Source organism: Archocentrus centrarchus, chromosome 6, assembly GCF_007364275.1.
Source record: "Archocentrus centrarchus isolate MPI-CPG fArcCen1 chromosome 6, fArcCen1, whole genome shotgun sequence".
Classification (NCBI taxonomy): domain Eukaryota; kingdom Metazoa; phylum Chordata; class Actinopteri; order Cichliformes; family Cichlidae; genus Archocentrus; species Archocentrus centrarchus.
This window is the reverse complement of record NC_044351.1, coordinates 14,594,523-14,610,833: the sequence shown is the minus strand read 5'-3', so window position 1 is coordinate 14,610,833 and position 16,311 is coordinate 14,594,523. Positions and strand designations below refer to the sequence as shown.

Below are 16,311 nucleotides of genomic sequence, written 5' to 3'. Positions count from 1 at the left end.
CATTGGCAGCAAATATTAACAGGAGGCCGTGGTCTCATTACTCATTTGCTTTATCAGAACAGGCGGCCTTGACTAAACCAATTTGGACTCCACAAATAAAACTCATTTGTATTCTTCGACAGCCAAAAACCAATAACCAGAATATATAAAGCAAAGGCCAGCAGGGAAATATCTTACTGGTGATCTTTCATACTATTTCAGTAATCTAATATAGCATGTATATTACGTTTCTGAAATATTATACTATTGCTGGATGTGTTCTCTTTACAGAGCACAGATCAAATCATTTATCTGAGTGTGTTGTTCTTAGAGTGTCTTCTAATCTCTTCCAGTATGTGTGAAGATTGAGATTTGGACCTCTGCAGCTACACATAAGCACAGATGATGAGTTTAAAATATTGAGAATTTATTTTTGAGACCTTCATTGTCATTACTGGAAATCTGTACCACTTTGTATTCACCATCTATTTGTCCTAAAAGAGAAATCCACCCTCAGCCGCTTTTCCTAAACGTTATTAGAGGTGCAATGATAGAGAGAGCTATGCTCTGCCGATTTAAAAGACATTAATTTTAGTAATGGTTTATTAAGCAGTATTTTGACCACAACTCTTTTACCACCCGGGTCACAGTCGGTAAAACGGCAGTGAAATGCGTATTTATGTCACATGAAGAAAAGAGAGTAAATGACAATTACCACATGACTCTGACGGCACTTTTAGTCAGCTTTGCAGAACTGAGAGTGGGCGTTTTAAGAAATAGTTTGCTTACTGGAGATTCACTTCCCAAATTTGTTACATATGTGTCAGTTATATTCTTTGCAAATGTAACACAGAACAGGTTCTGAAGCAGGACTTGAAATCATCTCGACTTCTTAACCTTTATACTTTTTGACAGTTGTTTGCAGAGGCATACTTCTGGATATCATGGCATATTTTACAGCCGCACTTGGTGCTGCCATTTTGTTGGGATTCATCAAGCTCTCAGTGGCAAATGAAGCTACCTGTGATCTCTATGCTGTTCCTGGGCAGACTCTGACTCTGCCTTTTGTCTTTGAGGGACTGACAAACTTACATATTGTGAAATGGACTCATAACAAGAAAACAGTTTTCAACAAGCAAAGAGGAGTGATTGTTGGGAAACCAGAGGACATTTCTTCAAAAGGATCACTTGTGCTTAAGAAAATTCAGTTGTCAAGTGAAGGGATTTACCAGGTAGATGTGCTCCATCCTAATCATACTTCTGCTAAAACATGGACTGGGCGCCTCTGCGTGATGGACAAAGTCTCAAAACCACAGCTCAGTTATGTCTGTGACTTCAGGTCTATGGCTGTCAATCTTAATTGCTATGTAGCTAAATCTAAGGGTCTGGTGTTCTCATGGACGCGTGATGAAGAGACATTAAAAAATGAAACAAAGGAAACACTCAGCATATCTCTTATGCATCTGAAAGGGGAGAGAAGTTTCACATGCAGCGCGGCAAACAAAGTCAGCAAGGTGAGCAGCGACAAGGTTCGTCCAACTTGTCCAACTTTACTTTCTTTTACACCCAAAACTGTTCTGGCAGTGCTAGCAGGCGGAGCAGGTCTGATTCTTTTTCTGCTCGTCATCATCATTGTATTATCCTGCTTACTCAGACGCAGTAAAAACCAAATGAGTTCCACGGATGTAAGCGAACTGAGGACGCTTTCTCTAAAGAAGCGAGAATCGGATTCTGTAAGCCCAAAGTATGAGACCATGCAGCCAACAGAGGGCTCTCCGCCCCCCAAACCCCAGCCTTCACCAAGAGCGTGTTACCAGGATGTTTCACACTTTGAATTCCAGACTGAAAACAGGCCTCCACAGCCTTCACCTGTACCAAAGCCAAGGACAAGGAACCTCCAGGGAGCAAACATCTGACATCCCACTGACTTTGTGAGAAAAAAAGCACATTTGTGGAAATTCTCCTTATTATCTTCACTTTTAATTTACACTTTGTGTGTGTGTGTGTGTGTGTGTGTGTGTGTGTGTGTGTGTGTGTGTGTGTGTGTGTGTGTGTGTGTGTGTGTGTGTGTGTGTGTGTGTGTGTGTGTGTGTGTGTGTGTGTGTGTGTGTGTGTGTGTGTGTGTGTGTGTAAATTTAGCTCCTTAGTGTGCTGGTTTACACACTCACCTAACAAGTGAAAGAGATCTGGTTCAATCCCAGGAGGAGACACAAATCTCTTTGGGGTTGTTTCAGGAAGGGCATCCTAGTGTATCCAGTGCCAAATCAAAACATGTGGGGCTGCTCACTGTGGTGCGCCGAGGAGCTGAAAGTAGCTTTAGTTTCATTTAGAGAATATTGATGTTTTAGTGCTGTGGGTCTGAGAAGTAAAACTTGAAATATTAATACCTTTATTTCCTTTTCAACTTGATGTTACGTGATAATTTCAGAGACAAATGTTAGAGTTAATGTATAATTCATTACTGATGGTCTTATGTGTTATATCATGAATGATCTAACTGCAGAGGTAATTTAGTCTGAAGATGTCAGCAATTTTTGTGTAAAATAGTGATAACTGATATAATAGAAAAAGAGCATAATACTGATGATATTCCAGTCAGCCACTCCCATGAAACGGTACTTCAAGCTTACTAAATAATTTTAAAAAATACTGGGCACTTTCTTTTTTTTTTTTCTTTTTTTTTTGACTGCATAAAAATATAAGGCAAATAAAGACATTTGGATGCCCTTACACAAAAATCTTACATGAAAGCAGGTTGATTTTCTGCTGTATAATCACAGTTTACTTACAAACAGTATATGGTGTTTGAAATAAATAAAGCTGTCAAAATGATCTTGTATCTCGTATTTGGATGGAAAACTGCATTAAACAGCTTATCTGTGTCAAACACAGCCCTTTGTCCCAGTTTCTTACATGTCAGCATTCTTGCACTTATTAAAATTTGCTTGCTTGCAAGAAGTTATTAAAGGGAAAAAAAATCAATAGAGAAATGGATTAGCCAAGGCAAATATCTATTATCTCCAATGGGTAAATGGTAATCCACACATGAAAGTGTTTGCTGTCTCGCCTAATGCTGTGTGACAGCCACATAATGGAATCCCCCTGAGCGTCATCGCCTAAAACTTACAAACCAATGTCATCTTTTGTCAGGTCCTGCTCCACTCCTGCTCTCTATACATGGCTAAAATTTTCAGTGCGGCCGGATTTGGCAGGAAAGCTTGTATCTGCTTCCTGGAACAATGCTTCTTTTTCTCCATTTCTCAAGAAACACTGAGACGTGGCTGGCAGAACGCCACATCACTTTCATTCACCAGCTAAAACCGTGCACGACATACATAGATGGAAGCGACACACACAAGCATACATGTACACTGGGGACTGCCATTATACAGTTTAATGAAACACATCTCATATGCTTATTCCAGGTCTACCCTGGAAATGTAAGGGAAATACTTCTACTGTAAATTATGCTTAATCAGAGGCTCTTGGAGTCTAGAGGATAGAGCCTTTTGATCTTGATGCGTGTGTCCAGGAAAAGGGTCAATTACCCTCGGAAAGTATTGTGTCAAACCGTTCCCACTACAGTTTTCTTGTTGTTGGGGGCTGCCAAGTCTAAGGAAAGTACAAACCAAATCAGAACATCAGATGTCAGCCAGTGCAGAGGCGGTTTTCATCAGATTGTTCTGAAAACACAAAAATCTGATTTCTGTAGCTATTTTCCTCTCTCTTTGACCTCCGTCTATAACTGACACTTAATGTATGCTGAAGCCACAATCTTCCAAATCAAGCTGCAATTTGTTGAAAAGGAAACGTGGCCAAATACTCTTTAAAGACTCAAATGCAGTACATGCAATTTTGTTTCCACTCACTGCCTTTAAACATCATTCACTGTGGGGAGGGGGAAAAAGTAGGACGTGTAGGTTGTGGTCTTGCTGAATATATTTTTTCAAATGTCTCATTAAGAATCAGATTTACAGTATCTGTCAACACACCAGTCCCATTGATGTTATTCTTCTCCATCTGTGCACCTCACACTTTTTCTCCCCCCACACAGCACATGCAGCTTGCTGGCTGTCTCTGCACAGTCTGTGGGCGACTGCAACACAATCTTACAAATTTGCTGAGAGATCTGGCAGAACTGATTACGTTACATTTATACTTTTTTTTTTTTTTTTTATGGACGCACAATACATCCCAGAGTTCAGCGAGATTTAGCACCTCAAAGACACTGGATGTCAAAGCAATAATACTGTGTGCAGAATCTTTCTAACATCTAACTGGCTCTCATATTACTTGCTAAAAGATTATGTCTTTAAAGAGAAATTAACCTTTTCATCTGACCTTCATGTTGGCTGCATTAAGCAGTCCCCCCCCCCAATTCACTGGGTTGTGCCAGGTGGTGTGTGACTCCTTGCTACATTCTTGTAAAAACTGGTTTAAAAGCAGTGTCTTAGTCATTTGGGTTACTTTAAAACAACATTAAAGACTCAACAATAAATAAAAGAAGTAGGGGGCTGTCCAAAAGTCACTCTAGCTTCACTCTAGAACACTGGAGGTAAAAAAGTTGACCAACTAAAATGCAGATCTGACTTTTTTCTATTTTTTAGAGACAGCAGTTTTCTATTGTTGCGAATTGAGCATCGTCTTGATGAAATATGCACGGCCTTAACTGAAAAGGTCATCCTGTGGATGGGAGCGTATGTAGCTCTAAAACCTGTATATGCCAAAAGTATTCATTATGCTGAAGATGTTCCACAATTTGCAGTTTTTTTGCAGATTGGAAGTCCTCCGCCCGTCCCTGTTCTCCAAGACGTTCTTTTTATACCTGATCATGTTACTGACCTGTTCCCACTTAAACTTGTTATCTGCCAAATGTTCGTCCAGCTGTTTCATTTTAGTACCACTTATTTTGCGAGCCTTTTGTTTCCCCGTCCCAACTTTTTTGAGACATGTTGCTCTCATCAAATTCAAAATGACTTAATTCTTTTCTTAAAATGGAAATTTTTCACAATTTAAACACTTGATGTGCTTTCTGTGATCTATTGTGAATAAAATATGGGTTTATGAGATTTGCGAATCCTTCAGTTCTGTTTTTATTCACAATTTAGACAGCGTCCCAACTTTGTGGGAATTGGGGTTGTACTTGTGCCATATTATTCATAGACTGATATCTATAATCACGCATTATAACTTGGCAAGAGTTAGAGTGTCTGTGAAAAAGGAGTCCCAGACCCTTGAAAGATTCTCACATCTAGACAAGAAACCAGCATATGAAATTCTGTCCTATAGGTAATTTTAACTATTATGTACCTATTTAGTTTTATCAGAGAACAACATCCCTGTTCCTAATCCTCTTGCCAAATATTCCTAAATATCTAAATATTGTCTACTTTCACATGGAAAACAGGAGAAAATGTAAGACTTTGACCCTACAATTCTATTTGGGAGGCTCTGTTAGAGAGACAGATTTACAATTATTACCTCAAGACCAACTTTACAGATGTCTACATGTTGATGTCTGCAGTTATCTCTGGATGAGTCAAAAAAAAAAAATATCTGCTCTGGTTAAGAATGCATGTATAAATCATTTGATAACATAAGTGTGCAGGAAATGAGAAACAGAGGTCACACAGGACGAAGGAGAGAAGAACAGAATCGATGTTCAGACCACATCAGCAGTGAGTAGAAAAAATATTCCCTTAATTTTATTCTAATGCCCTGGCAGCTGTTCTGAGCCAAAGAAGCTGGAGTGTGAAGAGAGGAAAGGCTGGGAAAACAACAGCCCTTTGTCAGACGCAGACCTAGAAGGGAGCGCTGCAACCATTAGTACTCAGGAAGGAATGTGACAGCAGCAACGTCTAAAGACAAGACGGAGAACATCACATTCTGTCCTCAGGAGATATTTTAAAAGTAGTTCACTGACACAAAGATTTGTGAGAATTTAAGAATTCTATATTTATAATAGCCACCTGTACAAAGGTTTTTTTGTCTGCCGTCATCATATCAGAAATATCCACATGTGAATCTTCATAAAACTTAATTTGGGGGGGGGGGGGGGGGGGGGGGGGGGGGGTGTCAGCACATTAGAACTGCTTACATGCAGAGCTGGCTAAATAAATGAATGAATGCCCTAAAGCTACATGAGCAAAGAGCCAATTTGTTAAATTAAATTTGTTCTGATGCCTTCTTAAACCTTGGTTGTGTTTTTATAATTATTCCTTATATAGTAACATTGTAAATGACATCAGTCCAAATGCTTTACAGTACAAAACCCTGTTTTTGACTTTTCTTATTATTTTTATTTCAGTCTAAGGATCACGCACTCACTGGAAAATGTCTTTCATCATTGAGTAAATGTTGCTTTGTACAAATTTAAAATGGGTTCACATAAATGGTGCTCCAAGAACCAGATTGTTCAAGCAATGAGTGCAAATTGCAGCTGAACAAGCATTTTAAATGCTGACCTATCGTTACATCTTATATACTGGATTTTTTTTTTTTTTAAATTGCAACTTTTTTCATTACTTACACTTTTAGTTTTTTCTATTTGGTGTCTTTGCTTAAGTTGCTATCAGTATGACTGTGTTTGGATCGTGTGAAAGATGTCATCGGTGGTTGAAAGATCCCTAACAGGGTGGTTAATCTCATCTCTTTGTTTTCCCTTACCAGGTGTATCTCAGAGCTCGTCTTCATCTAGGGCACTACTACAACTTCCAGGTGAAGCTTCCGTACAGGGGGGATGAGTCTAAACAAACATTCCAGGATAATCGGCTGTAGACAAAAGAAAGGGGGAAAGCTGCAGTCCGCAAATGCTGTAAAGCAGACCTATCATTTCCACTACAACGAGAACTCTATAATAAAAATATTTCTATCAGCGAAATTACCCTTCCATGGTCTTGCACCTGATGTAAATCAGATGGAGGAAAAATTCCAACTTCTGCTCTAATAAGCATCTTGTGTGCACAGATTCAGCGTTCATCCAAAGATCAAACATTTCTGTAACATTCTTGGAGATATGGTGTTCTGTATGTGCCAACATGAAATTACAACTTGGCAAAAAAAAAAAAAAAAAAGCACCCCGCTACTTACGATGTACATTTTGCACAGTAAGACTTTTTGCTTTGACATGTAGGGCATAAACATTTAGGATGACTCTCTCAAATAGCTATAACACCTTCTGAGGAACACCCAGAAGAGATCATTTTGGGTAGTTTGAAGCCCTTGTCTTGGTCTCCGGGCCTATCTCAACTCAAAGAAAAGGATCCCTTTAGCCTTATTGTCTGTGCTCTTTCATGCAGGGATAATAGCATATCAGTGATGGCCCATGCAACAATAGTTCAAGATGAGAAAGGTGTAAGGGTGCAAAAGAGAACTAACAACACAAGTTTTTGCTATGGCTGTGGCATGACTATCTAAGAAAGCATCAGCACAACACCCCAATGGCCTCTCTGTGTGGCCTCGGTTTCTTCAAACACTTTCGAAAGGCAGCATTACTGGAAAATTGTCTTGAAAAGTATTTTATCACCACAACAGATAAGCGCTTTTTAAAAAAAAAAGCATGTTTTGTGGTGTGTGTGCGTGCAGATTATTAATTGCTGCCATGAAAACCATTTGACTGAGTGAAGTGTTCAGAAAAATAAACACACAAGAGCAGGATCAACATTACAGCTGCAACACGTTTCTCATCCTGTCATCTCTACGTGTGATTTTGACAGCACTGATAAGCCGTGTTTGTGTGTACTTTTAATCTATCAGGACAGGTCACTAAGGATAAAGAAACAGAAAATAGTACATACGGGTTTATTATCTATAAATGACTATAAAAACTCTTACAATGAAGCATGACTGGCTAATTAGAAGAGATCTAATCGTGTCTAACGAGCCTTCTTGGCGTTCTTCTCAGTCAAGCCTAGTCCTTATGGCAACTAACAGACAGTCTGGTCAAAGTGGCCACTGATGCTGCACTCTGTGCCAGTAAAATGTGTCAGAAGCAGCTGGGTGGAGTATGAGCTTCAATAGCCAACCATATGGAGTGTTAAAACTGAATAAATCCTGCTGCCACCAAGACATGTGAAACACTATACTATATGGCACATCTTATCTCACTCAACACGGTCCATGTGCAAAATGCAAACGTGAATTTCAAGGAATAAGGCCGTGAGCTTCCTTTGAAATTTGTACAATAAAGCTTTGGTACAGAAGGTAGGTAACACTCATTCATTTTAGGGTGTTAGCAGGAAGGTTCAGCAGCAGTATCAGAAAGTTAAGAAAGAACTGCAGGTTAGAATGGTTGGTTTAGAAGGGCCATAGATCTTATTGACTACGTCTACAAAACAAACCAAAACCTGTTCTCTTAATTAGCTTAATTGACTTTTTAAATGTAAAAATATAGGAAATTTCTCATAAATTCAGTTTTAACAACAGTTGAGCAAGAGCTGATCCATGTGTTCTGTGTCATTTTGTGTCTGACCATCCATCCATCCATCCATCCATTCATTTTCGGGTCACAGGTGAACTGGATCCTCAGGTCCCAGGTGACCCAACTGTTACAGGACAAGAGGCGGAATACAACTTTGACAGGTCATCAGTCTATCGCACTCTTTCATTCTCAATCTGTGAACAACAACAACAACAAAAAAGTCTATCACAGTTTTTTAATTTCATCTGAAATTTCTTTTATTGGTCTCACAGATATTAACCTCCTCATCGTCCTTCTCATCCACTGCCTGTTATATTCATTCTTTCATCTCTACCTCTCATATCATTTCCTGCCTCTCACGCTCAGCTGAATTACTAACAAGTGGTGTGAACAACTTTGTGTTGCTGTGTGCAAACAATTGCATCTGTGCTGTAATTTTGTTGAACTTCTGCTGCCTGTGGTTGCAATAGCCAACACAGCAAAAAGTGTTTTAATAAGTAAATGAATGTATTTCTTGATGTTGTTTGATGCTGAATGTGGAAAGAAGACAAAGAGACTTGGTGGCAGAATGAGGAATTGCAGATAAGTATTTAAAGGGAGAAATTACTGAAGAAAAGGTGGGATAATCAGGTGTATGACGAAAATAGACAGGAGTACTGGGAGGCATACAGCAAAGAGCTAGCAAAGGCAAAGGTTTTATACTGACTTGTATGTTAGGTTGGACACTAAGGAAGGAGAAAAAGACTTGTTGGCTAGACAGAGGGATCAAGCTGGAAAGTATGTGCAGCAGGATAGAGTAATTAAGGATAAAATGGAAGTGTACCAACAAGTGAAGAGATCTGATGAATGTGGAAATGAGAGCGAGGATGGATGGAGGACAGTCCGTGAATCAGGAAGTGCAGAGGATTAGTAAGGAAGATGTGAGGACAGCTATGAAGAGGATGAAGAGTAGAAAGGTGGCTGGTCCAGATCACATACCTGTGGAGATATGGGGATGTCTGGGGAAGACAGCAGACAAGATTGTTTAGCACAATCTTGGAAAGTGAGAGGATGCCAAAGGAATGGAGAAGAAAGGTACTGGCACAGATTTTCAACAATAATGGTGCAGAGCTGTAGTAAGTACAGAGGGATAAAGTTGATGATGTACAGAGAAAGTCAGGAGTTTCCCTGTGTCTTTGTGGATCTAGAGGAAAGCATATGATTGGGTGCCAAAAGAGGAACTGTGGTACTGCATCAGGAAGTCAGAAGTGGCAGAGAAGTATGTGAGGTTGGTGCAGGACATGTATGAGGACAGTGAGACAGTGGTGTGGTGTGTGGTAGGGGTGGCATGTGTTCAAGGTGGGGGTGGGATTACATCAGGGATCAGCTCTGAGCTGCTACTTGTTTGTTATGGTGATGGAGAGGTTGACAGATGAGGTCAGGCAGGAGTCTCCATGGACTATGGTGTTTGCAGATGACACTGTGATCTGTAGTGAGAGTTTGGAGCAGGTAGAAGAGAACCAGGAGAGGCGGAGGTATGCTCTGGAGAGAAGAGGAATGAAAGTCAGCAGAAGCAAGACAGAATATATGCGTGAATGACAGGGAGACCAGTAACAGTGAAGCTGCAAGGAGCAGAGGTGGTGAGTGTAGCTGAGTTTAAGTATCTGCGGTCAACTATCCAAAGCAATGGACAGTGCACAAGAGAGATAAAGGAGAGAGTGAAGGCAGAGTGGAGTGGATGGAGATGAGTGTCGGGGGTGATTTGTGACAGAAGGATAACAGCAAGGTTTACAAGATGGTAATGAGACAAGATATGATGTATGGTTTGAAGATGGCTGCACTGATGAAAAGACAGAAGAGGAAGATGAACAAGAAGAGGAATGTGTTTCCAAACAGGAAATGAGATGTCCAAATTGGGTCTCAGTGAGCTGTTAACCATTTTGCTAATGATAATGCTTGGATCTGTTTAAGTGATGCTTTCCTTCCAGTTTTCAGACAATGCAATAGCTGCAGATTTGCAGCCTTTTGGATTGTAACTACAAATACGGGGTGACACACAGTGCACTCCCCGAATGGATCTTTTGCACGGTTAACATACATTACCAAGTAATCATTTACATTCACACAATTCACACAATTCATTAAAGTTCCAAAAAACACTGTCTGCATGTTTTGGGGACCATAAAGCAGAAACACCAGAGGAAACCCAAACAAGCAAAATACTTGCAATAATACAATCCTCTTCAAAAGCCAGTTTAATAGACACACATCAACTTTCTGATTAAATAATCTTTTTTCTTCTTCTTCTTCTTCTCAAAGCAAAGTGTCACGTGCACTGTGTGGATTCCTACAGACATACTTCAAAATAATATGAACAGGCTACAACAAAATCTACATATTTTATATTGTAAAATATAAAGATGTTCACATGGCAAATTAGGGCAGGAGAACTTAAAAGCTTTGCACTGGCTATTGTGCTGGTCTACTGAAGTGGTTTTTCTGTGTCTGAGCAGCTCTCGAGAGAGAGAGAGAGAGAGAGAGAGAATCATGAGTAAGACTGGAATAAGTGCCTTTCTTACCAAGCTAACAGATGAGGTCTGTGTGCTTGTGTGCCTATGTGTGCGTGCATGTGCATGTTGGCGTGTGTGAGCGAGAGAGAGAGATTGTGCTCATATTTAAGTGTGTTTGAAGCACATACACGTTATCAAACACAAAGACATCCCCAGACACAGATACAGTCTGTAGTCCAGACAGGAAGACATGCTCAGCACAAGACAGCAGCACTTGGACTGACTCTTAATTAGAGCAGGTAGACAAAGGGGTGGAGATGTTTTGGGGGGGAAGGACACAGTTGAGGTTTTGAGGGCCTTTTGAAGGACGAATAGCTCAATGATGGGGCTTTCTTGTGAGTTAAACATGGTCGCACCCTCATCCACAGAGGGAATGAATATAATAAAAAATAAGAAGTGTTTTTTTTTTCATTGAGACCCATTTAGAAAATGTACTACCAAATATTTAAGTGCTTAGGGATTTTCCATTTTTCCTTCTGTCCAGAGATTATATCTTACTCTGACAGATGAGGGCTAGTTTATAAGTCTCTTAAATACAAGAAAGTAGAACCTATTATTTAGTCAAGCACAGAAAAGCAGTAAGTTGTGACTGGAGAGGACTTTATACAATCCACCGCTATCTATATTATTTTACTAGCTGTAAGACTTTAGTGTGTGCTTGCTGAAGGCAACAGTGCCATCATTAGCTCATATTAAGCAAAGACACGATATCTATTTTTCCAAAAAAGGTCCCGTACAGTACTGTATGTAAATCAAATAAACTAATCCATGATGTTGCTGACAAGACAAACAATAAGAAATGCATTATTGTCAGGCAGATTCGTGAAACATACTGTACAAAAGTTTTGAGTCACCCCTCATTTCTTTATATTTTCCTTTTAGGGAGCCGGGCTTTATTGTAATTTTATAAACTGGTCTTGAGCAATAGTTCCCCAGGCTTTCTGAAGGTCTTTCAAAGTGTTTTTTTGAACATTGGCTGGTCTTACACTCATTTTCAGTCCAGTGTTTGTACCTGACCATTTTCAGAGGAATGCTTTTTTTTAAAAATTTGTTTCTTTAAGCTGCTTAACACTGACCTACAGTATGAGTCATTCAAGCGGAAAAAGACACCTGACTCCGTGTTGTGTCTATAACATACATCTTAGCAATGAACTGATTTTAAACTGTATCTTCAAACACTTTGTTACTAGCAGCTGCCCACAAAAACACATCATTTGTTCCCATTTCTTTAATTACATTTAAGATAAATGCCAAAGATGTCAAACACGGTTTGACAGACATAAAATAGTATTTTTGCACCAACAAGATGATTCCCAGTGAGCTACAAGCCAAACACGACATATCTCAGCATGGTGTGTAGTATGTACAAAAAAAAAACTATATACATTAGATGAACAATATCTGAATGTCATGTCTGTCAGAAATAGGAAAAAATCCAGCAATAATCTGACACGGGACCAAGACGCATCTGGCCTTTCAGTTTATCATCTACTGTTTGCCAAAGCCTCATCAGAAATGGTCTCAGTGGGGAGAAAATGTTGAGGAATGCCAGATTACACAAGAGCTGGAATGAAAATTAGTGGTCAGAGTGATGAATCCAAATTTGAAATTTTTGGTTCAAATTGTCATCAATCTGGGCTGAGGCGATCAGGAGAGCGTTACAAATGCGAGCATCTACAGCCATCTGCAAAACACATTGGAGGCTCTGTCATGGTTTGGAGCTGCATTTCACTCAGTGGTGTGGAGATCTTGTCAAAACTGATGAGTTTATGAATGCAGAAAAGCACGGTCAGATTTAGAGCCATCATGCAATACCATCTGGGAGTCGTCTTGGCAACAGCTTAATTTTCAGCATGACTATGATCCTAAACACACTGCCATGCAGTGAAAACCATACCTGGATAGAAAAACACGCAAGGACCTCAACATTATTGAAGAAGGGTGGGATTGACAGAGAATGGAACAAAAGGCAGCCAACATCCAAAGAAGAGCTTTGAATGTCCTTCAAAAAGCCTGGAGAACCATTCCTGAAGACTACTTAAAGAATTTACAGGAAAACGTGGCTAAAAGAGTTCAGGCTGTGTTGAACCATAAAGGTGGCCATAATAAATGTTGACTTTCAAGCTCATCAGAAACATACAAACTCTTTTTTTGCCTTATATACTGTGTTTCCATGTATGTTTGGACATAAGTCACTGAACCTTTTCCCCATTTTCCTAGCAAAATATAAAGAAATGAGGAATAAATCAAGATTTTGCTGTATAATTATTTTGCAATCATTGTATTAAGTATGAAGGCAATAAAACAATATTGAGCTGTTGAATTGAACCTGGGGTCTGAAAGACCCAAAAGAAAACATTAGAACTGTACTACTACTCCATATATTGAATAAATTTGGACTTTTTAAAAGAGGTGATCACTCTACACCAAAAAGCTTTTTCACTCACCAAACTGGTTTGGTGAAAGAGGAGCTGGTCATTGATAGCAGGAAAACAGCTGGTTTGGGGGAAAAAAGGGCATCATCTATTCTGAGCTACCCGAAAAGGAATTCCCTCATGACTGTGAACATCTTTTTCATTAGCTTTGCAAACATTTCCACTGACCCCCCCCCCCCCCCCCCCCCCCCCCCGACACACACACACACACACACACATAGCTTTAAACTGCCAAGATCCCGAAGCTGCAATAATCTCAAAGAGTTTCAGCTGCTTGCATTGTGTGCTGTCTGTGTCATCTACATGACAGTGCATGTGTGGCTTGTGCTGTATGTGTAGTTCCCAGTGGCCTGTTGCAAAACACAAAAACAAAGTAGACATTCTGTTAAGAGGTGTAATATTCCCTGGTGACATGAGCCCCAACAGTGTGTAAAAAGCCTCCAGACTGATTGGAGTGTTAAGCTGTTAAAAATAATTAGCCCCCCACCCACCCACCCCCATTGTGAGTCTAGTTTCACGCACAAAAGACTGCCCACAGCTCACAGCTATAGTCGTGTCTGGCCTTTACCTCAGTCATTCTAAGTATGCTGACATAGGGCAACATTTTCCAGGCTTTTTAACAGCCTAGGTTTTACAATGGGAAAGTATTTTCCACAACAAAAACCCCACCACTGACCATAATGTGTACATTTCTTGAACGACTTTCAGCAGGATTTCATGATTCCTTCACTGTGAAAGCTTTGAGCTTCTTTTTTTGGAGTAAATAATGATTGTATGGTTCTTACTTTACAATATGAAGTGCCTTGAGACGACGGTCTGTTCTGATTTGGTGCTATATAAATAAAATCAAATTGAAATTGAATTGAAAAAAAAATCGTGGCTTGCTGTATTATATTAAGTGATGACCCCGTGAGCCAAAGTGGAAATCCTTCAGGGAGCGTGTTCTGTTCACTGCTGGCCTTAATGTGAGAGTCACGCTGGAGTCTCACATCCACGGATCAAACAATGCAAGTCCATTTTTCACCACACCACATGTGTGCATAGGCTATCGGCACATACTTGCAGACCCCAGGGGTCCAACACTAATCCCCAGTTGGGCTATGCCCATTTCTGACAGCATACCACCCGGTTGCATGCAATGAATAGGTGGTCAGTTTTGGACCAAGGCTACAGTCCCCCACACATCGCATGCAGCTGTTACAAAGTGGACACTTTAGACGTGTAACACAATACCTAAAAATGACCTCATTCAGTCTGAACCAGTTAAAGTCAAAGCTGGCACAATTCCTTTAAAAAGAGCTGACAGACAGCCTGACAGTAGTGTCTTTAATGCCCAGAAGGCAAAGTGCCAACAGCTTCTACCCCTAAACAACTGATAGCCCAGTTGGCAGAGTAGATAACTTCTAAATTCTGCATGGTTTTGATAGATTTTGACACAGACGTGGTGCATCAAAAGATGAAACTGATACTGTTCAAGCCCAAATGTTTGAATATATGATGTATCTAAGGAGTGGAAGGGGGTTGTGTGTGAGGTTTACAGGATTTGAGTGTGCTTAACCTCGTCCTCCTCCTGCAAAAGCTTTCACTGGAAAAAAAAACTTTTTAGCACCTGCAGGGCTGTGAAACTGGATGTTTGTGCTCACTACTCTTTATCCAGTATGTAAGTGTATACATACATTTGGCCAGATATAAAAAAAAAAAAAACAAAACACTAAAGTATATGAACATTTAAAGCCTCACACTACAAAAGCAAGATCATGTGACCACAGATATGTCACATATGTGACACTGCACACTGTATGTCTAGAATAGATTGGGAATTGCTGATGGGACACTTGAAAAGTTTCTGTTTTTGTTTCTCTGCTCACAGTTAACCTTTGATGGGTAAGCCATGATGAAGTAAGCCAGTGGTTTTTCTAATGCTTTACCGCCATCTACTGGTCAGCAACAAAGGTGCTCTATTAGGTGCTCACCGAACTGCTGCTAAGGAAACCTTTTTTTTAATAGGAGAATTTGCAACAGGACAAGCAAAGATGTAACTTATAAAATCACTTATGTGTTTTCCTACAATAAGTCTAAATAGATGAAGCCTAAACTCCAATGCATTGTAAACATGTAAGCAAAATATACAGTACACATAAAGTAACAATAATAGGAAAGTTTTTGCACTATTTTTACTGCGTCTTTCGGGCACTTTGTTGCTCTAATTAGTCGCCTTTAGTCGTTAAGGCTCATGTGTAGTTCTCCATTTTCGACTGTAGGGGTCACTGTTTGTTCAGTTTGTGAAACGCCTGTTTTCTTAGGCCAGTAAATAAATCTCCACTTGGCTTTCAGTGTCTACTTTCTCATAACTGAAATGTAATTTAATTGTGTTGTGAAGCGTACTCAGATAACCTTTTATAACTGTACATTAGTGGTAGCTAGGCAATACTTCTTTTTTTTTTTTTTTTCCCCTGATGGAACTTTCCTAAAGGGATTAAAGTTTTATCTAATCTGCCTTATTTTTTTGTAGCATAGATATAACAAGGTGATGGAAACATTCCTCTTTTGGTCTATATCGACGTTATAGCGTCACAGAGTTGCTGCAGATTTGTTGGCTGCACAGCCATAATGCAAATTTCTACCTCCACCACAACCCAGTGGTCTTCTGCTGGTTTGAGATCTAACTGTGGAGGCCATTTGAGTACAGTGAACCCACTGCCATGTTCAAGAAACCAGATTGAGATTAATTGAGCTTTGTGACATGATGCCATTAGAAGGTGGGTAAACTGTGGTCATAATGGGATGGCCATATCAGCAACAAGGTAGACTGTGGCATTTAAATGATTCTGAATTGGTACAAAGGGGCCCAGAGTGTGCCCAAAAAAAAAAAAAAAAAAAAAAAATATATATATATATATATATATATATATATATATATATATATATA

At 39.7% G+C, this 16,311-nt stretch overlaps 1 protein-coding gene across 1 annotated transcript; it reads left to right on the top strand.

Annotated features, from left to right (window-relative positions):
- Positions 1 to 806: 806 nt before the first annotated feature.
- Positions 807 to 1,999, top strand: LOC115782204 (T-cell surface antigen CD2-like). The gene has a single exon (XM_030732274.1). It carries the CDS (start codon positions 924 to 926, stop codon positions 1,893 to 1,895), a length of 972 nt encoding a protein of 323 aa, XP_030588134.1. The 5' UTR covers positions 807 to 923; the 3' UTR covers positions 1,896 to 1,999.
- The last annotated feature ends 14,312 nt before the right edge of the window (positions 2,000 to 16,311 follow it).